This window comes from Helicoverpa armigera, chromosome 11, assembly GCF_030705265.1.
Source record: "Helicoverpa armigera isolate CAAS_96S chromosome 11, ASM3070526v1, whole genome shotgun sequence".
Classification (NCBI taxonomy): Eukaryota; Metazoa; Arthropoda; class Insecta; order Lepidoptera; family Noctuidae; genus Helicoverpa; species Helicoverpa armigera.
The window spans coordinates 10,262,005-10,279,850 of record NC_087130.1 but is presented as its reverse complement, the minus strand read 5'-3'; the positions used below and the strand labels follow the sequence as shown (position 1 = coordinate 10,279,850).

General features: G+C 42.4%; 2 protein-coding genes across 2 annotated transcripts; both read left to right on the top strand.

Annotated features, from left to right (window-relative positions):
• On the top strand, positions 1-4,316 carry LOC135117586 (beta-1,3-glucan-binding protein-like). Its single transcript, XM_064037016.1, has 8 exons — positions 1-267; positions 446-673; positions 1,008-1,252; positions 1,428-1,555; positions 1,833-1,999; positions 2,922-3,149; positions 3,631-3,770; positions 4,064-4,316. Exons 1-8 carry the CDS (start codon positions 123-125, stop codon positions 4,244-4,246), a joined length of 1,464 nt encoding a protein of 487 aa, XP_063893086.1. The 5' UTR covers positions 1-122; the 3' UTR covers positions 4,247-4,316.
• An 11,000-nt stretch (positions 4,317-15,316) lies between these two features.
• LOC135117547 (uncharacterized) lies at positions 15,317-16,264 on the top strand. Its single transcript, XM_064036955.1, has one exon. The coding sequence runs from the start codon at positions 15,317-15,319 to the stop codon at positions 16,262-16,264; it is 948 nt and encodes a 315-aa protein (XP_063893025.1).
• The last annotated feature ends 1,582 nt before the right edge of the window (positions 16,265-17,846 follow it).

Below are 17,846 nucleotides of genomic sequence, written 5' to 3'. Positions count from 1 at the left end.
ATAAGTAAAAACATTAAATTAAAGCTAAATTCTTGTTTTGCTTTTTACATGGCTCGGGGTTGCACCAGCCGGTTGCGAGTTCGTTAACATGAACATCAGTCGCGAACTCAGTGCCTGAGGAGATGGCGTCTGTAGAACAAACACCAGCGGTTTATATTATCGCGATCTTCGCAATATTATTATGTGAAGTGCAAGTTAACGGCCAAGTTTTCTATGCTCCACAAATTGAAGCTTTGTCACCCACCGGCTTGAGACTTACCTTTGAGAGTAAGGCTGTACTTTATTATTTTTAATCAACTATAAAATTAAGAGTAAAATTGTACTTCAGTCTACTACAGTACAGCTTTTTATACTTTCTAATAGAACTAAATATTGTAAGAAACGTATTTTCACAAATATATTTTCCTGTTGTTAAAGTAATTTAATTGGTTGCATGTATTTTCAGATACCGGCTTTACCAAGTTTGTATTTATGGGGCACATAAACAGACATATCCAACTAGGAGAAGTAGGCAGCATTTCAAAGGCGCTTGATACTCCTCCAGAAGCCGAGACACTGACTTTCACATTGAACGTTCCTTTAAAAATTGGGGACACAATATACTACTATATCTTTTTCGAGTCCCAAAAAGGGACTGAACTCCTCATCACCGATCTCGAGTATAAAGTCACAAGTAAGTGTATTTTCGTCGTCTGTATAATTTATTTATATATTTTTTTACCTATCCTCAACAGTTTTAGATTCTACTTAAAACATCATGTAATTACTCGCTCATCGGGTGTCAGTGTACATATATCAATGGTTATTTTATTTTCCAACATGCTTGGAAACCTTTTAATGTCTACAAATAACTCAATGTCAATCCACGGATCTCTTGCCATTGTCAAGACTCTATGATCCTCTATAAAAAATTCATACAAATTGATTCCACATCTTTTACAGAGGAGCACAACAAACAAATGAATTACGTATTTTTGTCATTAAGTATAAGTTGGCTATTGTTACAGAATTTCTTTATCAAGATAATAGGCCAGCGGAACCAGTACCGCTACAACTGCCCCTAAGTACAGAGGAAGACAACGATGACAATACGAGCCGGACCCCTTCTTTATTCTGCACTGTTTCCATTACTGAAATGAAAGGCAAAATTGATGTTTGTGAGGGGTCTTTGATATTTAGTGAGGAATTCTCTCAAGAACACCCGAGTGAGCTGACGCAATGGGATGCCCTAAACCAGTTTATTGGTGAACCGGTACGTTCTATATTTACTGTAGCAGTTCCTTCGTGCATTTAAATCTATAAATAGCTTTCAACATACCTTGCTTATTTATCGTATGAAGAAGGTTTAACACGTTGCTATGCACGACTACAATATAAACTGGTTTTAAATAAGGCACTTCCATCACATAGTTGTCTCTTTATTCCAGGCCTATTCTTTCAACATGTACAGGCCGGATGAAACGATCAGTTTGAAAGATGGTTTCCTAGTCATCACTCCGATCCTCACTGAGTCAATAGTACCTCCTCTGTTACCACCCCTGGATTTATCTGACAGGTATGTTCGACTCATCTCGCTACCACAAGGGCGGATTCAAGGGCAGGATCTTAGGAGTCATAACGGGACCTAGGGCCCAATAATACAAATCGATCATAAAGTTAATCAACGCTTGGCGCGATCGGTCAGTAACCACCCTTTTTATAATGACTAGTTCTTTCGTGTTTTGGAAGACATGATAAAGTGGGTCCCGATTGCCATTTGGACATCTTTTTGAGTCGTCACGGGTAGTTAGAAACCAGAAGGCCTGAAAAACACCTCACCCTTTCCATTTTAGATGCACAGGCAAGCTAGACACACTGGAATGCAAAAGAGATGGCGCTGGGATACAATTGATACCGCCTGTGATCACCGGCAAGATCACTACGCGCCGCACTTTTAGCTTTAAGTACGGGAGGGTCGAAATACGAGCTAAACTACCTGCTGGAAAATGGATTTTACCAGGTATGGACTATTATGAAATAATGTTCGATTTTACACCAAAAGAAGTAGATGAATTCTCGTCTGTAAATACCTTTACCACCATTTGTACAGACTGAGCACATGAACCTACCTCAACCTCTCAATTATTTTCAATAAATTTTCAACCTTAACTGAATAATGTAAGGTTAATGTTCGATTGGTAAAATTTTACACTTTCTGGAAGGTTTGCCTGTTGGCGTCTCTACAACCAACATTGACAATTATGTCAGGCTAACAAATATGTGACCCTTACAGATTTTATACTACGCTAGTGCTAAAGCTCATTGGTTACATAGTTAAAGTTAAAGATCATCATTTAAAAAATTGGCATTAGGTCTAAAGCTTGTGGCACATTATAGCAGCACCGCAACAGCACGGCTGCAGCACGGCGTCGCCTCGAATTAAGACTACGGCTAGCTGCCAGCGCGCCACCCACGCGCTGTCCGCTCGCTCGCCGTTGCTACCTGGCCGCGAGGTGTAAGCTTGCTGTCACCGCAAACTCAATATTATTTTAAGACGATTATGATTGATGTTATGATTGAACACGACGTAATGACGTTGTTTCGCTGCCGGCTCGGATTCGGCGCGCAATTAGCACGCCGTCGGCGCGCTGTACGCATGAGGACCGCTCGCTTGCAGCACGCGGGCGGCGAGTCGAGTTGTGTGGAAGCGGCAAGCACGCTGACTGCTCGCCGTTGGCTTTTTCATATTGACATTACGAAATATATTATAATATACACGATTTAATGCTCTAAATTGAATGACAACTTAAATGCTGGTGTGGCGCCGTGCTGTTGCGGTGCCGCTATAATGTGCCATAACCTTAAACCTCTTTCAAATTAATTATTTCATTGCGTTGTCTAATTCTAATACAAGTTTATGACCTAAAGACATTTACTTCCAGAAATTAACCTTGAGCCTACAGACTACATCTATGGCTGGGATAACTACGCCTCAGGGCTGGTACGAATCGCCTTCTCTCGCAACGACGTAGACCCTGGTGTTAGAAATTATGTCTTGGGCGGACCAATATATAGTGGCAGCAAAATATACAATGCTCTATTTTTGGCGACAGGCGAAGACGACAATTATTTTAAATACTTCCACAACTATAGTATGACTTGGACTCCAGGTACCTACATACATTAAGAATGGTTTACCTACTCATCATCATCTGCCTGGTCTTTTCCAAGTTCGTTGCAGCACACCGGTAAAATCTCGACAATATATTCGCTGTGAAGCCATCATTAGCCGCATTTCGTAACAGTCAATTGTTTATACGGTCGATGCACATAGAAAAGCGTCTGCCTATCTGACCGATAGGCAGTCGCTTCTACTTTTTTTAAACGCTCGTACTTTTTTTACGGAAGGTGATGGTGAGTCACACAAAGTTTCAGCCTATTAAGCAAAGGTGGCTTTTCAGCCGCTGGCTCTCTTTAGACCTTTTAAGAGCCAAAGCTGATTTCCACGTGGATTAAAAAAAAGATTCATTTTTTAGTTACTCTACAATAGTACGTCTGCATCATCAAAAAAGCAAAGCTTTTCATACTTTTAAGAGATATATTTTAGTTGGCTGTGTGGACAAGCTGATCAAAAAGTTTTTTTTGTTTCAGAGATATTACGCTTTCAAGTGGATGGGAAAGCGACTCGCACTTATGGCTATGATAAAAGCAACGCTGAAGATCTGAGTTACAAAATCAAGCACGCATCAAATTGGAAGAAAGGCACTAAGATGGCGCCGTTTGATGAGATGGTATAAAATTCAATTAAAATTACAAAAATATATCCTAAAGTGCAACTGACCAAACCTACTATCGGGCCAATAGAACTTTTTTCTCCGTTTGCAACCGATCCTATACCGGACATATATTCGCCCCATCTTGAAGAGATGTTGACTCGTCGACCGCTCGGGCACGAAATTGGGGCTTCATTTCATTTTATGTGGTCAACTATAGTCAGGCCTTCTCTATTTAAGAAGTGTACTAAGGTCTTCAGTAGGTCAATTTAAAGGATCGTTCGAATTTATCATATATTTTGAAATTCCAGTTCCACTTGACCCTCGGTCTTCGCGTGGGAGGAGTCAATGAGTACAAAGACTCAGATAGCAAGCCTTGGAAGAACTTAGCCAGCAAGGCTATGATTCAGTTCTGGAGGGCAAAAGAAGAATGGCTCCCTTCGTGGTCTTACGGAGCTATGATGATTGACTATGTCAAGGTGTACGCTCTTTAGATAAGTCAAGACCTAGTGTCTGTTATGTTAAATTGTACGAGAATTTTAGATTTGTCCATTTTACTGTAAAGTTTTTCCTCTCAGTGTAAAATTGAATCATAATAAAAGCATTAAAAGAATCTCAATTTACGTTCCCTTTCCATCGTACCATTATTCCTACTCCTTTCCGGAATGGGTTGCCATTTAAGAAAAAAAGCATAAAGTAATACTAAAGTAGGAGCTACTGATAGCAGGTGCAGTCTCTAGTCTCTGCATGTTGGGGTGTCAAGCACCAGGTTTGCTGCTGGTGGTCTCAACTAAATAAAACCCCTATTTTCGATATATTAAGACTGTTATATTTACAAAGAGTATATAGCCGTATGTGCGCACACTAATCGTCGGTGAGCGAGAGTGGTCGGGGACCGGCCGCGGCGTATGTGCGCTGGCCTAGCGTAGGTGGGGCGTGTGATGACGCACGCTGACGCGGTGTCTCGGCCGGCGCGATGTGAAGGTCCGGAACACTGCATTATATGAAGTTTTCAGTAGAATGCTAGAAATAATGACTTGCTTTCAAATCAAATCATAAATCAAATGAAATTGTTTATTCGCGTTTAATTCCTAATAAGTGTCTACTGCATTCTGTGCATCAACGTGTCAAAAACAACATAAGGAAGCTGAACTCAATGTACCTATACTGTAACTGAATGAAAGTATCTGATCGTTGTGGTCACGCCAGTCTTACGTTATCTGACCTACAAGAAGTCACCTAACCTACTTGCCCTATTATAATATCTCCGCTCATTTTTCCATCTTTTTTTTCTTTTTAAGGACGTCAAACCGCTGTGGGTTAGCAGCGGTGAGGGAGTGTCAGACTCTTACTGACTAAAAACCGTCGTGTTCCGTCGTAGGCCTTTTATGTACCAGAGTCGCGGTAACTCTTTAGAACAATCCAGCAGCCCCGGCAGACCTTGGCCCTGCTGGGCCCCGCGGGGATGCTAACATTTCTTTCGAGGAGCGTGTGGAACAACGCGCGCCGCTGACACGGGTCTGTCTGTTGTCTAAAAATAGACAAGAGCTATGAGCCACCCGAACTCACTGCCCACAGAACCACGCTTACGGTGGCCGGGAGTCGTCTCGCGACACCCGGCGCCCGTGTTGTCTACCTGGTCCAGCGCGGCGACCGTTATGAGAGGTGCGAACTCTCTGGCGTTCCGCCGCCTCCTTCTCGAGCATGACTGCTTCACATAAGGAGGAGACGGCATCCCATTCCCTCTCGCCCACGACCATGGTCTGAACCAGGGCCGGATGCGAGAGTTCGCCGCCGCCTAAAGCCTCGACAAGGACCCGGGGCGGTGACCTTCCCACGCAGGGCACTCCTGGACTGTGTGGTCCACCGTGTCCTCGGGGCTGTGCGCACAGTGGTGACTGTCCGCACAGTGATGACTCATCTTTCCATCGTCCATGGTTTTTGCAGTATAACAGTACTCTTGACGGCACCAAGATTACTCTTAACGTTCGCATGGACAAAAGCGTATTCAACCTCTCGCGCTTTAGGGCGAAACGCAAAGTAACGACTGTCTCCGTTGCCGAAATTCAGTATGCCGACGACGTCTGCCTCATGGCTGCATTTTCATCAAGCATTGCTGATCTCCAGGACTGTCTCGACCACCTAGACGAGTCCTGCCGCAAATTTGGCTTAGTAATCAGTGCATCAAAGACCCAGATTCTAAAACAGCCCGCAAGAGGGAAATCTGCGGATAACGTGCCTGTTTACCTTGGCAAGATCGGGTTCCCAATACGGATGTTCTTCGACGGACGGGCTTGGCGGGCATGAAGTGCCTTCTGATGAAAGGTCAGCTGCGTTGGTGCTGGTGCCGAAAACTATTTTCTATTCGGAAATCAGTTCGGGTAAACGACAAGCTGGAGGAAAATATTTGCGTTACAGGGATGTATTAAAGCGCCATTTAAAATCGACCGGCTTATCCCCGAACTCATGCGAGGACCTAGCCACCCAAAGATCTGAGTGGCGAAAGGCAGTCCATCAAGGACTAGAAAGCTTCGAGTCCCACCGTCTTGAAGACCTTGACGGTAAACGCCTGGCCCGTAAAACTCGTCCTAAACCGTCGTATAACTACACTTTTAATGCGAACGAAGAGGTCTACTGTGCTTCATGTGACCGAGTTTTTAAAAACAAATTCGGGTTCGCAAGTCACCGCCGGGCCCATGAGCGAAGACAGATTGCCGGGAATTGACAGGGTGTCGCCGTCGACGGACACGTCTGGGAGGACATCATCATCATCATCATCAATTACTAGGCGACGACAGCTAGAAAAGTATGGAAATCTTCTACCCGATGGTCGGTCGACTTAGTAAAAAGGTTCTACCTCTATAAGCTGGTAGTTCTTTATAAATTATCATTTTTGTCATAAGCTGGGGGTCTGACTGTTAAACTGCACTGACGTAAGGAATGGGACTCCTTTTTTACCCTTCAGATACGGAAAGCTGGGAATGGAAGAGACAATAACCTTCTCGTGCGTTCATTGAGATTTTTTGTATGTTAAAAACGGGACAACAAAACTTTTGTCTTTCTAGTATACTCGATACAGATACTCGAGTTTGGCACATCTAAAGTGCGTACACCCTGACATAGTCAACCTTCATAGCTCCGTCAGACCACGTAGGGAGCCATTTCGATTTTGCTGTCCAGAACTGATTCACAGCCTTGCTGGCTAAGTTCTTTCAGGGCTTGCTCTCTGAGTCTCTGTACTCGTTGACTCCTCCCACGCGAAGACCGAGAGTCAAGTGGAACTGGAATTATGAAAGTAGATTTATTCAAATTCGAATAATCCTATAAATTATCTCATTGCTGCAGTGTGATTCTATAGGACTTCACTCTAAACCTCGCATCTGAATCCGCCGTGAGTTACTACACTAGCGCTACTCTTGCGAGCGTGTTTGCGAGTTGATCTAAATTAAACTCGACATTTTGACAGATAAAGTATGAGAAGACTTTTAGAACATTTTGAACCGAATGTGAAGTGAGAGTGAATAGCGAAGTGAAATGCGAGTTGTTGTCTGAATTTTATAGAATCGACGTACAGAGTTTCATTGCTACTTGTACTCTTCTCAAATAAAGAACGCTGACCATCATCATCTGTCTAAGCTTTTCCCAACATGTTGAGGTCGGCTTCCAATAACACCGACGGCAGTTGTGTTTCAATGCTTTACATGAAGCGATTGCCTATCTGACCTCCTAAACCACTGCTTTACACACTTAAGATTATATCTAGACACACGGCAGTGTGTCCGCCAAGTTCGAGCAAAAAAAGCGACACACCGGCCGTGGGTTATATTACACGAACCATTTCGGGCCAAATTCGACCCCCCTGTAACTCAAAATCTATTTTATTTACGCATATCAAATTTCTAGTATCTGTTGAGACCCCCTCACTTATCTAAAATACAAAATTTCATTAATATACCTATTGTAGGTCTTGAGATATTGCCGTCAGAAAATCGCTATTTTTACTATACACTCACTGACTGACTGACTGACTGACTGACTGACTGACTGACTGACTCACTCATCAAAAACCTAGACCACTTCCAATGGTCGTATTGACTTGAAATTTGGCATGGAGGTAGGTCTTTATGTCAAGGTAAAGGGAAAAATCTGAAAATGGCCAAGTGTGAGTCGGTTTCAAAATAATGAAGGTGTTTTATACCCGGTGTAAATTTATACCCCTAAGGAACTAATGGTCGTATTGACTTGGAATTTGGCATGGAGGTAGGTCTTTATGTCAAGGTAAAGGGAAAAATCTGAAAATGGCCAAGTGTGAGTCGGTTTCAAAATAATGAAGGTGTTTTATACCCGGTGTAAATTTATACCCTAAGGAACTAAAACGAACTAAATTTATTTATATTTATATAATATATCTTCGAATGGTACAAAGGTTTGTATTTAGTCAAAGTAAAGTAAAAATCTGAAAACGGCCAAGTGTGAATCACTTTCGAAAATAACGAATGTGTAACTTTGATCCACGAACATAATATATGATAACATGTCATGTCAGTCAGTTGGTAAATCTAGTCCATTTAGTTAATCTAGTTCATTTCTTTGTAAGAAACATAGTGCATATTAAAAAATCTAAAAAATAGTATAAATGAGACATTTCTTTAACTAACTTCATCATAAGAAAAAAATAAAATAAACAACCTTACAAAAATAAATGAAATCCCACCCAAAACAAAAATGTGAAAGACTGCCAAGTTCGATAATATGGGAATGCTTCGCCTATAAAAGAAGTGAGATCTGAATAAGTACCAAGTTCCATACACATACCTCAGTTAAAAATAGTTACTTTTTAATGATGATTACTTGGCAAGTTTTAATAGAAAATTAAATACTTGATTCATTGCGTTTAGTAGGTTTATAACAAGGTGTATGAAAACTTGCCAAGTAACATCATTAAAAAGTAACTATTTTTAACTGAGGTATGTGTATGGAACTTGGTACTTATTCAGATCTCACTTCTTTTATAGGCGAAGCATTCCCATATTATCGAACTTGGCAGTCTTTCACATTTTTGTTTTGGGTGGGATTATATTTACTTTTAACTGGATCGCATACCATCTCATCAATCGGTGCCATCTTAGTTCCTTACTTCCAATTGGATGCGTGCGTTATTTTGTCCTTCATATCTTCAGCGTGGCTTTTATCATAGTTAAACGAGTCCATCTCCTTGCTATCCACATAAAAGATAAGTGTCTCTACATTTTTTTGCCTTGAAACCTAAACAGTTTTGCTCATAATGGTAAAAAAATAGTACCTAATATATTGTAATAGGCTAATGATGATGTACCTGACAAATCTATTCCATACTTGAGTTAAGACATTTCTACTATCTATAGGACTTATGTATGCCTACGTATTGAAAAATTGGACGAAAATTGTTTGAGATGAGGATAGACCCCTGACTCTGGACATTTATCGTCCTTAAATTACTACCTGATCGGGCCACACATTTTATCAAAATTGGATTCTGACTAAAAATAACCGATTGATATCCTGTCATAAAGTCAAGTAGGTATTGGTAGGATTTGTTATTATATTTTAAGACTAGCTGTTGCCCGCAACTTCGTCTGCGTGGGCAATATAGAATAGTCAAAATACTACTTATCCCGTAGGTGCATTCTTTCACGTGACAGTATAATTAGGATTAGCACTTAGCAGTCGCATAGATTCATTGATCAAGGTTGTATTGTGGATGTGACCATTTATCTAAACAAAAGAAGTAAAGTTTGTGACGTTGTGAATATCTCTGGATCTAGTCAGCCAATTTGGAAAATTATTACGTATGGTGCGTAAGTAATTTTCACAAGAAACAGTTATAATCTATGTATTGAGTCTATATGCTTTGAGTCTGACAAAGCTGTCATTTGTACATTTTCTGCAGCTGCTGCGACTAATCAGAAGCCAGAAAGTCTGTCAGTCTTACCATGGATATCGGCGCGATCCTCGGGTGTGTGAGTAGCGCGGTCGCCGCGCGTGCGTCGCGAGCACGCTGCATGAACGTCGCGTTTTGCTGCCCTGCGGCATGTGTGAAGAGTGCAAGCGACGCGCTCGCGGCGAGCACGCGGCGCTCGAGTTGCGTTCTTACCCCTTCGCCCGCTATCCCCGCCGCCCGCTAAACGCCTTAGGGTCAGTTCACACCGAGACGCGACGCGACGCGACGATACTCAAAGAGGCCAATGATTTCGCGCTGCGCCGCGCGGCGTTGCGAGTTGTCACAATGTAATGTGTATCTTTTCGTGTAGTGAATAAAGTATATTCTGAGTCGCTCTGTGAAAAATGTGCGCGCAGCGTCGCGCCGCGTCGCGTCTCGGTGTGAACTGACCCTTAGCAGTTAAACGTCAAGGAGAGCGGCGCGGGCGCGCCGCGAGCGCGCTGTAGGTAAATGCCGCAGGGCAGCAAAACGCGACGCTCACGCAGCGCGCTCGCGACGCACGCGCGGCGCCCGCGCTACTCACACACCCGAGGATCGCGCACGCCTAATGTGGGGGAGGCCTAAGCCGGGACTCCACCGAAATGTTTGCATTAGTTCACGAATAAGCAAAATGTACGTATCTGTGAGAGTCCACTTCATGTGTTCGTACTTGAAACCTGCAGTTTTGCCAAGATTTTCAAAATGTACGCTTGCGATTTGTCATTTCTTGGTGGAACCAGCAAATCGAAAGAAACATAAGTGTTGTATACTGTGCGTCACTACCGCACACCGGGAAAATACTATTGTGCCCGACAGGGTCCATAATTGTGACTAATATCTATAACCTACCAACAACCTGTAATACATTATGGTATGCAATAAAGAATTGAGAATTGAGAAAAAAAATTCGCTCTTGCGGAGGACGTTTATATACCATATTTTGTGTCACACAGGACGACAGTAAGTATCCACCGAAACACTTTCAAAGATCTGATGAACGAACAAATCAGACCTGACTTGGTCACCTGGGGCCAATCAGAGCTCTATGAAGCGATCATATGCTTTGGCTCCTACTGTTATTGTGGTTTCTGAAAATGTATTCACCTCATTCAACGATGAATGTAATTCTGATGGTACTATTAAGAACACTTGCTTAGCGCAGAAGCTGACGTTGGCAGGTCGACTCTTTTGACTTCTCGAATAGGATACCATTGGTTTTTGTGCAATGCACACCTGCAATGCATGCTGGATTAGGATAGGATACAGGTGGATAGGATTTGCAACAGAGAACAATTCTGTCTTTGTGATTGAATGACATCAAACGTAGTTTTATATAAAAGGTGTTTTTTTAGACTTGGCTCGGGTCTCACTGAGACTGTTCGTAATCGTGACCAGTGTATTTGCGATCAGAAGTTGAAAGTAAGTATGTCTCTGGTATGCGACGCGCAATTTGTACGTTTTCAGACGCATAAAGCATTTTACGTGTGTATGGTATTAAATCGAGAAAGCTCCCATTACTTATCTGCACTTTGTATCTGGGCTTGTTTTTAAAGCTACAGAATCCTACATTACCTACCTACCTCACGCTTAGCAGCGCTTGCGAGACAGGTCCTCCTTTCTTCTAGGATTAAGTTTACATATTTTGCATCAGAAAAATAATTAAGGTCTACTTAATACTACTCACTCAAAGTAATTTGTTTTAAGGCCACCACATTAGTGGAAGATAAGCTAAACTATGTTTATGAAAAATCCTCATATGAACTCCATCTGTAACTTTAAATGATAATTAATTGTTATACTAAAGTCATCATTTTTGACATAATGTTCAAAAAATAATTTAGATAACACCGTTTTAAATTTGGCTGAGAACTATTAATTTTCCTTTCATCAAGGTAATAATTATAATTGGATTTTGATGTGGCACGGCAAACTGACAAACACTATTGAAATGTCTATCGAAAAATTACACTACGTGTTAAAATATGGTGAATTACGGAAAATACACAACTCCATCTGTTGAAATAATAATCCTCTATAAAGAATGTATGGTAATTTATTGTCATTTACCACCTCGCTCCTTTGACAAATTTTATGTATTTTATTTAACACAGATTACCACAGATGGAGCTACTTTAACCTTGGCTAAACAAAATTTTCATATTTTTTTTTCTTCCGAAGTTACTTATGAAGGTGTGATTTTCTGTGTAAAGGTTAATAATAGGCCGATCAACTAAATATAAGTACAACATTCAAATGTACAGTTTTGACAAACAGATTGCGTGTCGTAATATTTTAAAACTTGAATTCACAAAATTAATCATATCTTTTAATAGAGTGAATCGATTTCGATGAAACAAAAGCTAAGTAATACCCCAAGTTACGTAGAATTTTTGTATATAAGCATTGTCTGCATTAAATTCGTAGATTTTACGTGAATCCCGAACAAACAAACAGATAAACAGACAAACAGACAAAAATGACAAAAATGATGGAAATGGGTTCTGTTAGTTATCCCTTACTATGCTGGCTATTTTTTTTGTCAATTTCTTCAATGTACAAAAATTACTTTTCTACAGATTTATTATATGTATAGATTTGATAGCGGATTTGTCATATTATGAAGTAAAGATATAGGTATGATGAAGTAAGGATAAAGGACGGCCTTGGCAACAGCAAAGAACATCTCAACAACGATGGTTGCCTTACACTCTTGCTCCTTGCCATTCCTTTATAGTTAACTTTGCAAACTCTCAGTGATTCATTATTAAACAGTATACTACCCATTATGCGAGGTTTATTACTTTATTCATTATTTAGGTCACATTTTGAGGAGTTCGTGGTATATAGCCACCCTACACCCATACATTGATCATAGAGTGGATGGATGGTTGTTAACGATGGAATTAGTTTTTGTTATTTTATCTTTTGTATTTTTTACCCTTTGATTTTTGTTGTAATATTTTTAATTTCATTAAACTAATAAATTGACCAACGAGGGCGAGGCTCGTACGCATTCCAAACTCCTTGCAGTACTGGCTGCAACTAGCTGTTTACTTTTTAGTTTGTCTTTTGTTTCTGTTTTGAGTTGTCATCGCGCCGTCTCGCAGCGAGTCGCCCTCTCGTTTTTTCTTGACTTCTTTAACTGGTTGTTTTATTTTAAGGCCGGGTTTTCACTCTTTCCCGGTGTTTACCGCAAACTATTGATACAGTCCACCTCCCACCGAGCACATCCGTTGGTCCTTCGAGCCGGATCGTTCCAGCAACTTGGATACTTCGTACACCGCGAACTGAGAAAAAAAAAATGGTGAACACGCGAAGCGCGGCGCGCCGGGAACAAGATATTGAAGAACCTACGCCTACTAATGTAAAGAAGTCCGAGGCTAGCAGAAGACCATTGGTAAAATCTCCTTCTGCGAGGTCTTCAGTGAAGGCGAGGAGGGCACGATTGATACTCGAGGCGGCGGAACAAATGGCGCTTCTGAAAATGGAACTCATTGAAAAGAAGCTGGCTGCCGACCTGGCGAAGCTGGACAGCTGCGGCTCGCAGTCGCTAGCTGATGGTGAAACTGGTGAAGAGGAAAATGCGTCTCGGATCGAGGAGTGGGTGAAGACACAGCGCGTCACTAGCTGTTACGACGATGCGCTGCGCCCGGCACAACGGCAAGACGCTGTCTTGCAGCAATTGGATAACGCCGGCCCATCCCAGCTCGGGAACGTGCAACCAAACCAGAGCGGTACTGACGACGGCACTATGCACATGCAATCGGCATGTGTGCCTAAGGACCTAGCCGCCGCCACCGCAACCACCAACGCCAACCAGGCAGAAACTAAGCTGCTTAACCGACTGTCTATGCCAAAAGACCTACCGAAGTTTAACGGTGACCCGCTTGATTGGCTACAGTTTAAGCAAGCATATGAAGAGTCTTCTCAAGTCTGCAAGTTTAGCGACCGAGAAAACTTATGTGACGTCACTGCGTGCGGTCAACCGCATCATCGCTTGCTGCACTACGTGCCGACCGCTGCCGCCGAAGTCGTCGTCACCCCAAGCACGGCGACACAATCTAGCAGTGTACCAACTGAAGTGGTAACTCACGTTGACACCAACCACAACGAATGGTCAGTGCGGTTGAAGGTGGTTCCAGTAATGATTCACGGAGCTAATGGTGCATTCCGTGCAAGTGCACTTGACGACGGCTCCAACGTCTCAATGATCAGCGCGTCGTTGGCTGCGCGCGTCGGTCTGCGCTGGCGTACACAGACCATGCGAGTTCGTGGCGCATGGAACAAGAACGAGTTAGTGTGTGCGGCAGAACTAGTGGACTTAATCGTGTCTAACAAACTCGGTGAAAAGTTTAATATAAGTGCGCGTAGTGTCAACGAACTGAGCTTGCCAGAACAAAGGTCAGTGAACTTTCAGTGCGAGACCTATGGCCTCTTACGCGATATTAAAGACGATCTGTGTTTTGCGTCGCTAAAACCCGATGTGCTTATAGGGCAAGATAACTACCATTTATTATTTCCTTTAGAGACACTAGTAGGCAAGCCAGGCGAGCCGTGCGCCACCCTCTCACCATTGGGTTGGTGCCTGCACGGCAGAGTACCGGGTACTCAAACTGATCACACAACGTTGTGTATGTCGGTCGTTGCTACTGCCGATGTCTCCGCGACCGCCGAGCTGCACGACGACGTGCGACGTTCCTTCACGCTGGAGCCAATGGGTGCCTCACCAGCAAAGCATCAGCTGTCGGCTAATGACCTCGTCGACCCTACGAGCGCTACGAGCAGCGCTACGCCCGTAGCGGACAACACCAGTACTACGCCGCTGTCGACGACGTCGCTCAAGCAAACTATTATGAAGCCGACTAAGCTAAATATAGTAGATATAGCCACACGAGAAAACTACGATTGCTCGCTGTTACAAGATGAGTGGCTACAGGGACCTGCCTTCTTGTATAAGCATCCGAAATATTGGCCGCTAGATGTCGTTGAACCTGCGAACAAAGAGTTATTAGAATGTGTAACAGTAATTGATAACACCATAGAAACCTGTAACTTACCTGTACCTGAACCTTCACGCTTTTCTTCATGGCTACGCTTGCTACGAACAACAAGTCGAGTACTTACCTTTGTTGATAACATTATCAAGGCCATCAATAAGAGAAAACAGAAAGCTTCCACCTGTAATCTGAATGATGACGTGATGGACAGGGCTGAACGCTTACTAATAAAGCACTCACAAGCTTTATCATTTGGAAAAGAGATTAAGCTACTTCAAGCGTCTACGGCACTACCTACTTCGAGTAAGCTACTTACTTTATCTCCGTATCTAGATGAGCACGGAGTCCTGCGATGTGGAGGCCGCATCAACGCTGCTCCTGAAATAACTCCAGATGTTAAGCAACCTGTTATACTAGATGGTCGCAGTCACATTACTCAGCTGATTGTGAAGCATTATCACCAAAGAGCGTTCCACGGCCACCAGGAGATGGTGGTAAATTAGCTGAAACAGAAGTACTGGATTGTACGTATTAGACCTACTGTTAAACATATTATTTCAAAATGCATGCTGTGCAGATTCAGGCGTGCACAGCCTCGACCTCCTCGAATGGGAGACTTACCTGAGGGACGATTGGCGCATCATCAGCGTCCCTTTACCCACACTGGAGTGGACCTGTTCGGACCTATGGAAGTGACCATAGGACGCCGCCGAGAAAAAAGGTACGGCGTGTTGTTTACCTGTCTCACTGTGAGGGCTATACATGTTGAGCTCGTAGGAAGCCTTACTACCGATGACGTCATAATGGCTCTCCGACGAATGGCAGCCAGACGCGGGTGGCCGCGACACCTTTACTCGGATAATGGTACTAATCTGAGAGGCGCCTACAAGGAGTTGAAGAAGTGTGTCTCCGAATTGGATGAGAAACTCTTAGCTGACGGAGTAAAGAGTTACAGCATGACCACTACATGGACATTTTCCCCTGCCAGCCCACATTGGGGTGGGGCATGGGAGCGACTCATCAGCTGCGTGGAAAACGCACTGAAGGTCGTGCTGAAAGAGCGAGCACCTCGAGACGCTGTTCTACAAACTCTCATGACAGAGGTAGAAGTGATGGTAAACAGTCGGCCCCTCACCCATGTGAGCGTTGAGCCGAACACTGACGAGACATTAACACCCAACCATTTCCTCCTTGGCTCATCCTCAAACCTACCGACTATGGGCACCTTTGATGAGTCAGATACATTCTTGCGCAAACAGTGGAGGATTGCTCAGCAGCTGGCTGACTCATTCTGGCGACGGTGGGTGAAGGAGGTGCTGCCGGACATGCGTCCGCGAAAGAAGTATCAGCAGGAGCAGAGGCCCTTACAAGTGGGTGACCTCGTTTTAATTGTCGATCCCGCATCCCCACGAAACGTTTGGCCACGTGGCATAATTCGAAGAGTGATGCCAGGCCAAGACGGCCGCATCAGAGTCGCCGAGGTGCAAACAAAGTCGGGCATATTGCGACGACCGGTAGCACGAGTTGTGTATATAGCTATCGGGAATGAGTGCTGACGCACTGGGGTGGGGGATGTTAACGATGGAATTAGTTTTTGTTATTTTATCTTTTGTATTTTTTACCCTTTGATTTTTGTTGTAATATTTTTAATTTAATTAAACTAATAAATTGACCAACGAGGGCGAGGCTCGTACGCATTCCAAACTCCTTGCAGTACTGGCTGCAACTAGCTGTTTACTTTTTAGTTTGTCTTTTGTTTCTGTTTTGAGTTGTCATCATAGAGTATAGTAAATAGATTGGGAATAGAGAACCCACTTCGATTTTTTTCTGCAACCTTCAAACGATTTTTGAAGCGCCATCTGGTATCGTCTGCCGAAACAAATTGTTTATGTGTGCGTACATCCCATTTCACACACATGTATACATCAGTATTGTCTACAGGTTATTCGTCATCTCGACAGACTAAACTCACCATTAAAGTGTCGAGTTGGTGAAACTCGAAATTTGTACATTTATCATGTCGTCAACTCGCCACTCAAGATTTTCATTCGTGTCCAGTTAGTGAAACTTAGATTTTATCACTTTTATGTTTTCGCCAACTGGATACATTGTGTCACAAACATCATCGGCCACTGAACGTCCATTTTGCAAACGTTTGAAACGCGAAAAGTTGATTCCCAAACTTGGCGAAAACATAAAAGTGATAAAATCTAAGTTTCACTAACTGGACACGAATTAAAATCTTGACGTGGCGAGTTGACGACATGATAAATGTACAAATTTTGAGTTTCACCAACTCGACACATTCGTGGTGAGTTTAGTGTGTCGAGATGACGAATAACCGTCTATAGATATTCTAGGGAATTTGTTCATACGTACGTACTTACAAAATATAGCCACAGAATGTAGAAAATAGTTATTTATTGAAATATGGAAATACAACACAGATTACTACAACTCAACAGAACAACGTTATGTAGGAACATTTAGAAAGTACTTAGTAGGCGACCTGGAATTAAATAAAAATCATATTTACTTATGTTTATGTTTATTGTAATAAATTTGTGCTGAAAGTTTAGTTTCATCATCCTCATCACGATATTGGATTTTACCTGATAAAATTCGATTAATTGAGCGGCACCAACTATATACCAAAATATTTATTGTAATGTTTTCAAAAACATTTCTTAATTCTATCTTGTGGATATCGCAGGTGAAAGGATAATCCACAAATATGTCTAAAAACATTTTTATCTTTTCTTTTAATTTAGTTTTTGGCACATTCTTTTCAAAATTTCTACTACAATATTTTGTATGTCTTTAAAACTTTTTCCGCCACTATATTGGGATACAACAGACAATGTTTTCCTTTTGTATATTCTTTTGCCCTTATATAACTATTTGATTTTAATTGACTGTCGCCAGTTAGTTCAGTTTTGCAGTGCCTGCATGATTTAGCAACTTTTTTAAAACATTTAGCCAGCACCCACCCACATACATAATTGGCCTGACCAGCATCAGCAGGCTCAGAATTTAAATTTATAAAAGGCACCTCAATTTCGTCATTTTCTTCTTGCTGAAATGGTAGAACCTCATTACTGGGAACATTAGAAGTGTTTTCTAAAAGTTTGTCTTCCA

Excerpts from the sequence above, each read along its gene's own strand:
- LOC135117586 (XM_064037016.1), top strand. The coding sequence starts at position 123 with ATGGCGTCTGTAGAACAAACACCAGCGGTTTATATTATCGCGATCTTC. Across the intron at positions 268-445 it reads CTTGAGACTTACCTTTGAGA|ATACCGGCTTTACCAAGTTT; the intron begins GTAAGGCTGTAC and ends ATGTATTTTCAG. Across the intron at positions 3,150-3,630 it reads TAGTATGACTTGGACTCCAG|AGATATTACGCTTTCAAGTG; the intron begins GTACCTACATAC and ends TTTTTGTTTCAG.
- LOC135117547 (XM_064036955.1), top strand. The coding sequence starts at position 15,317 with ATGGGAGACTTACCTGAGGGACGATTGGCGCATCATCAGCGTCCCTTT.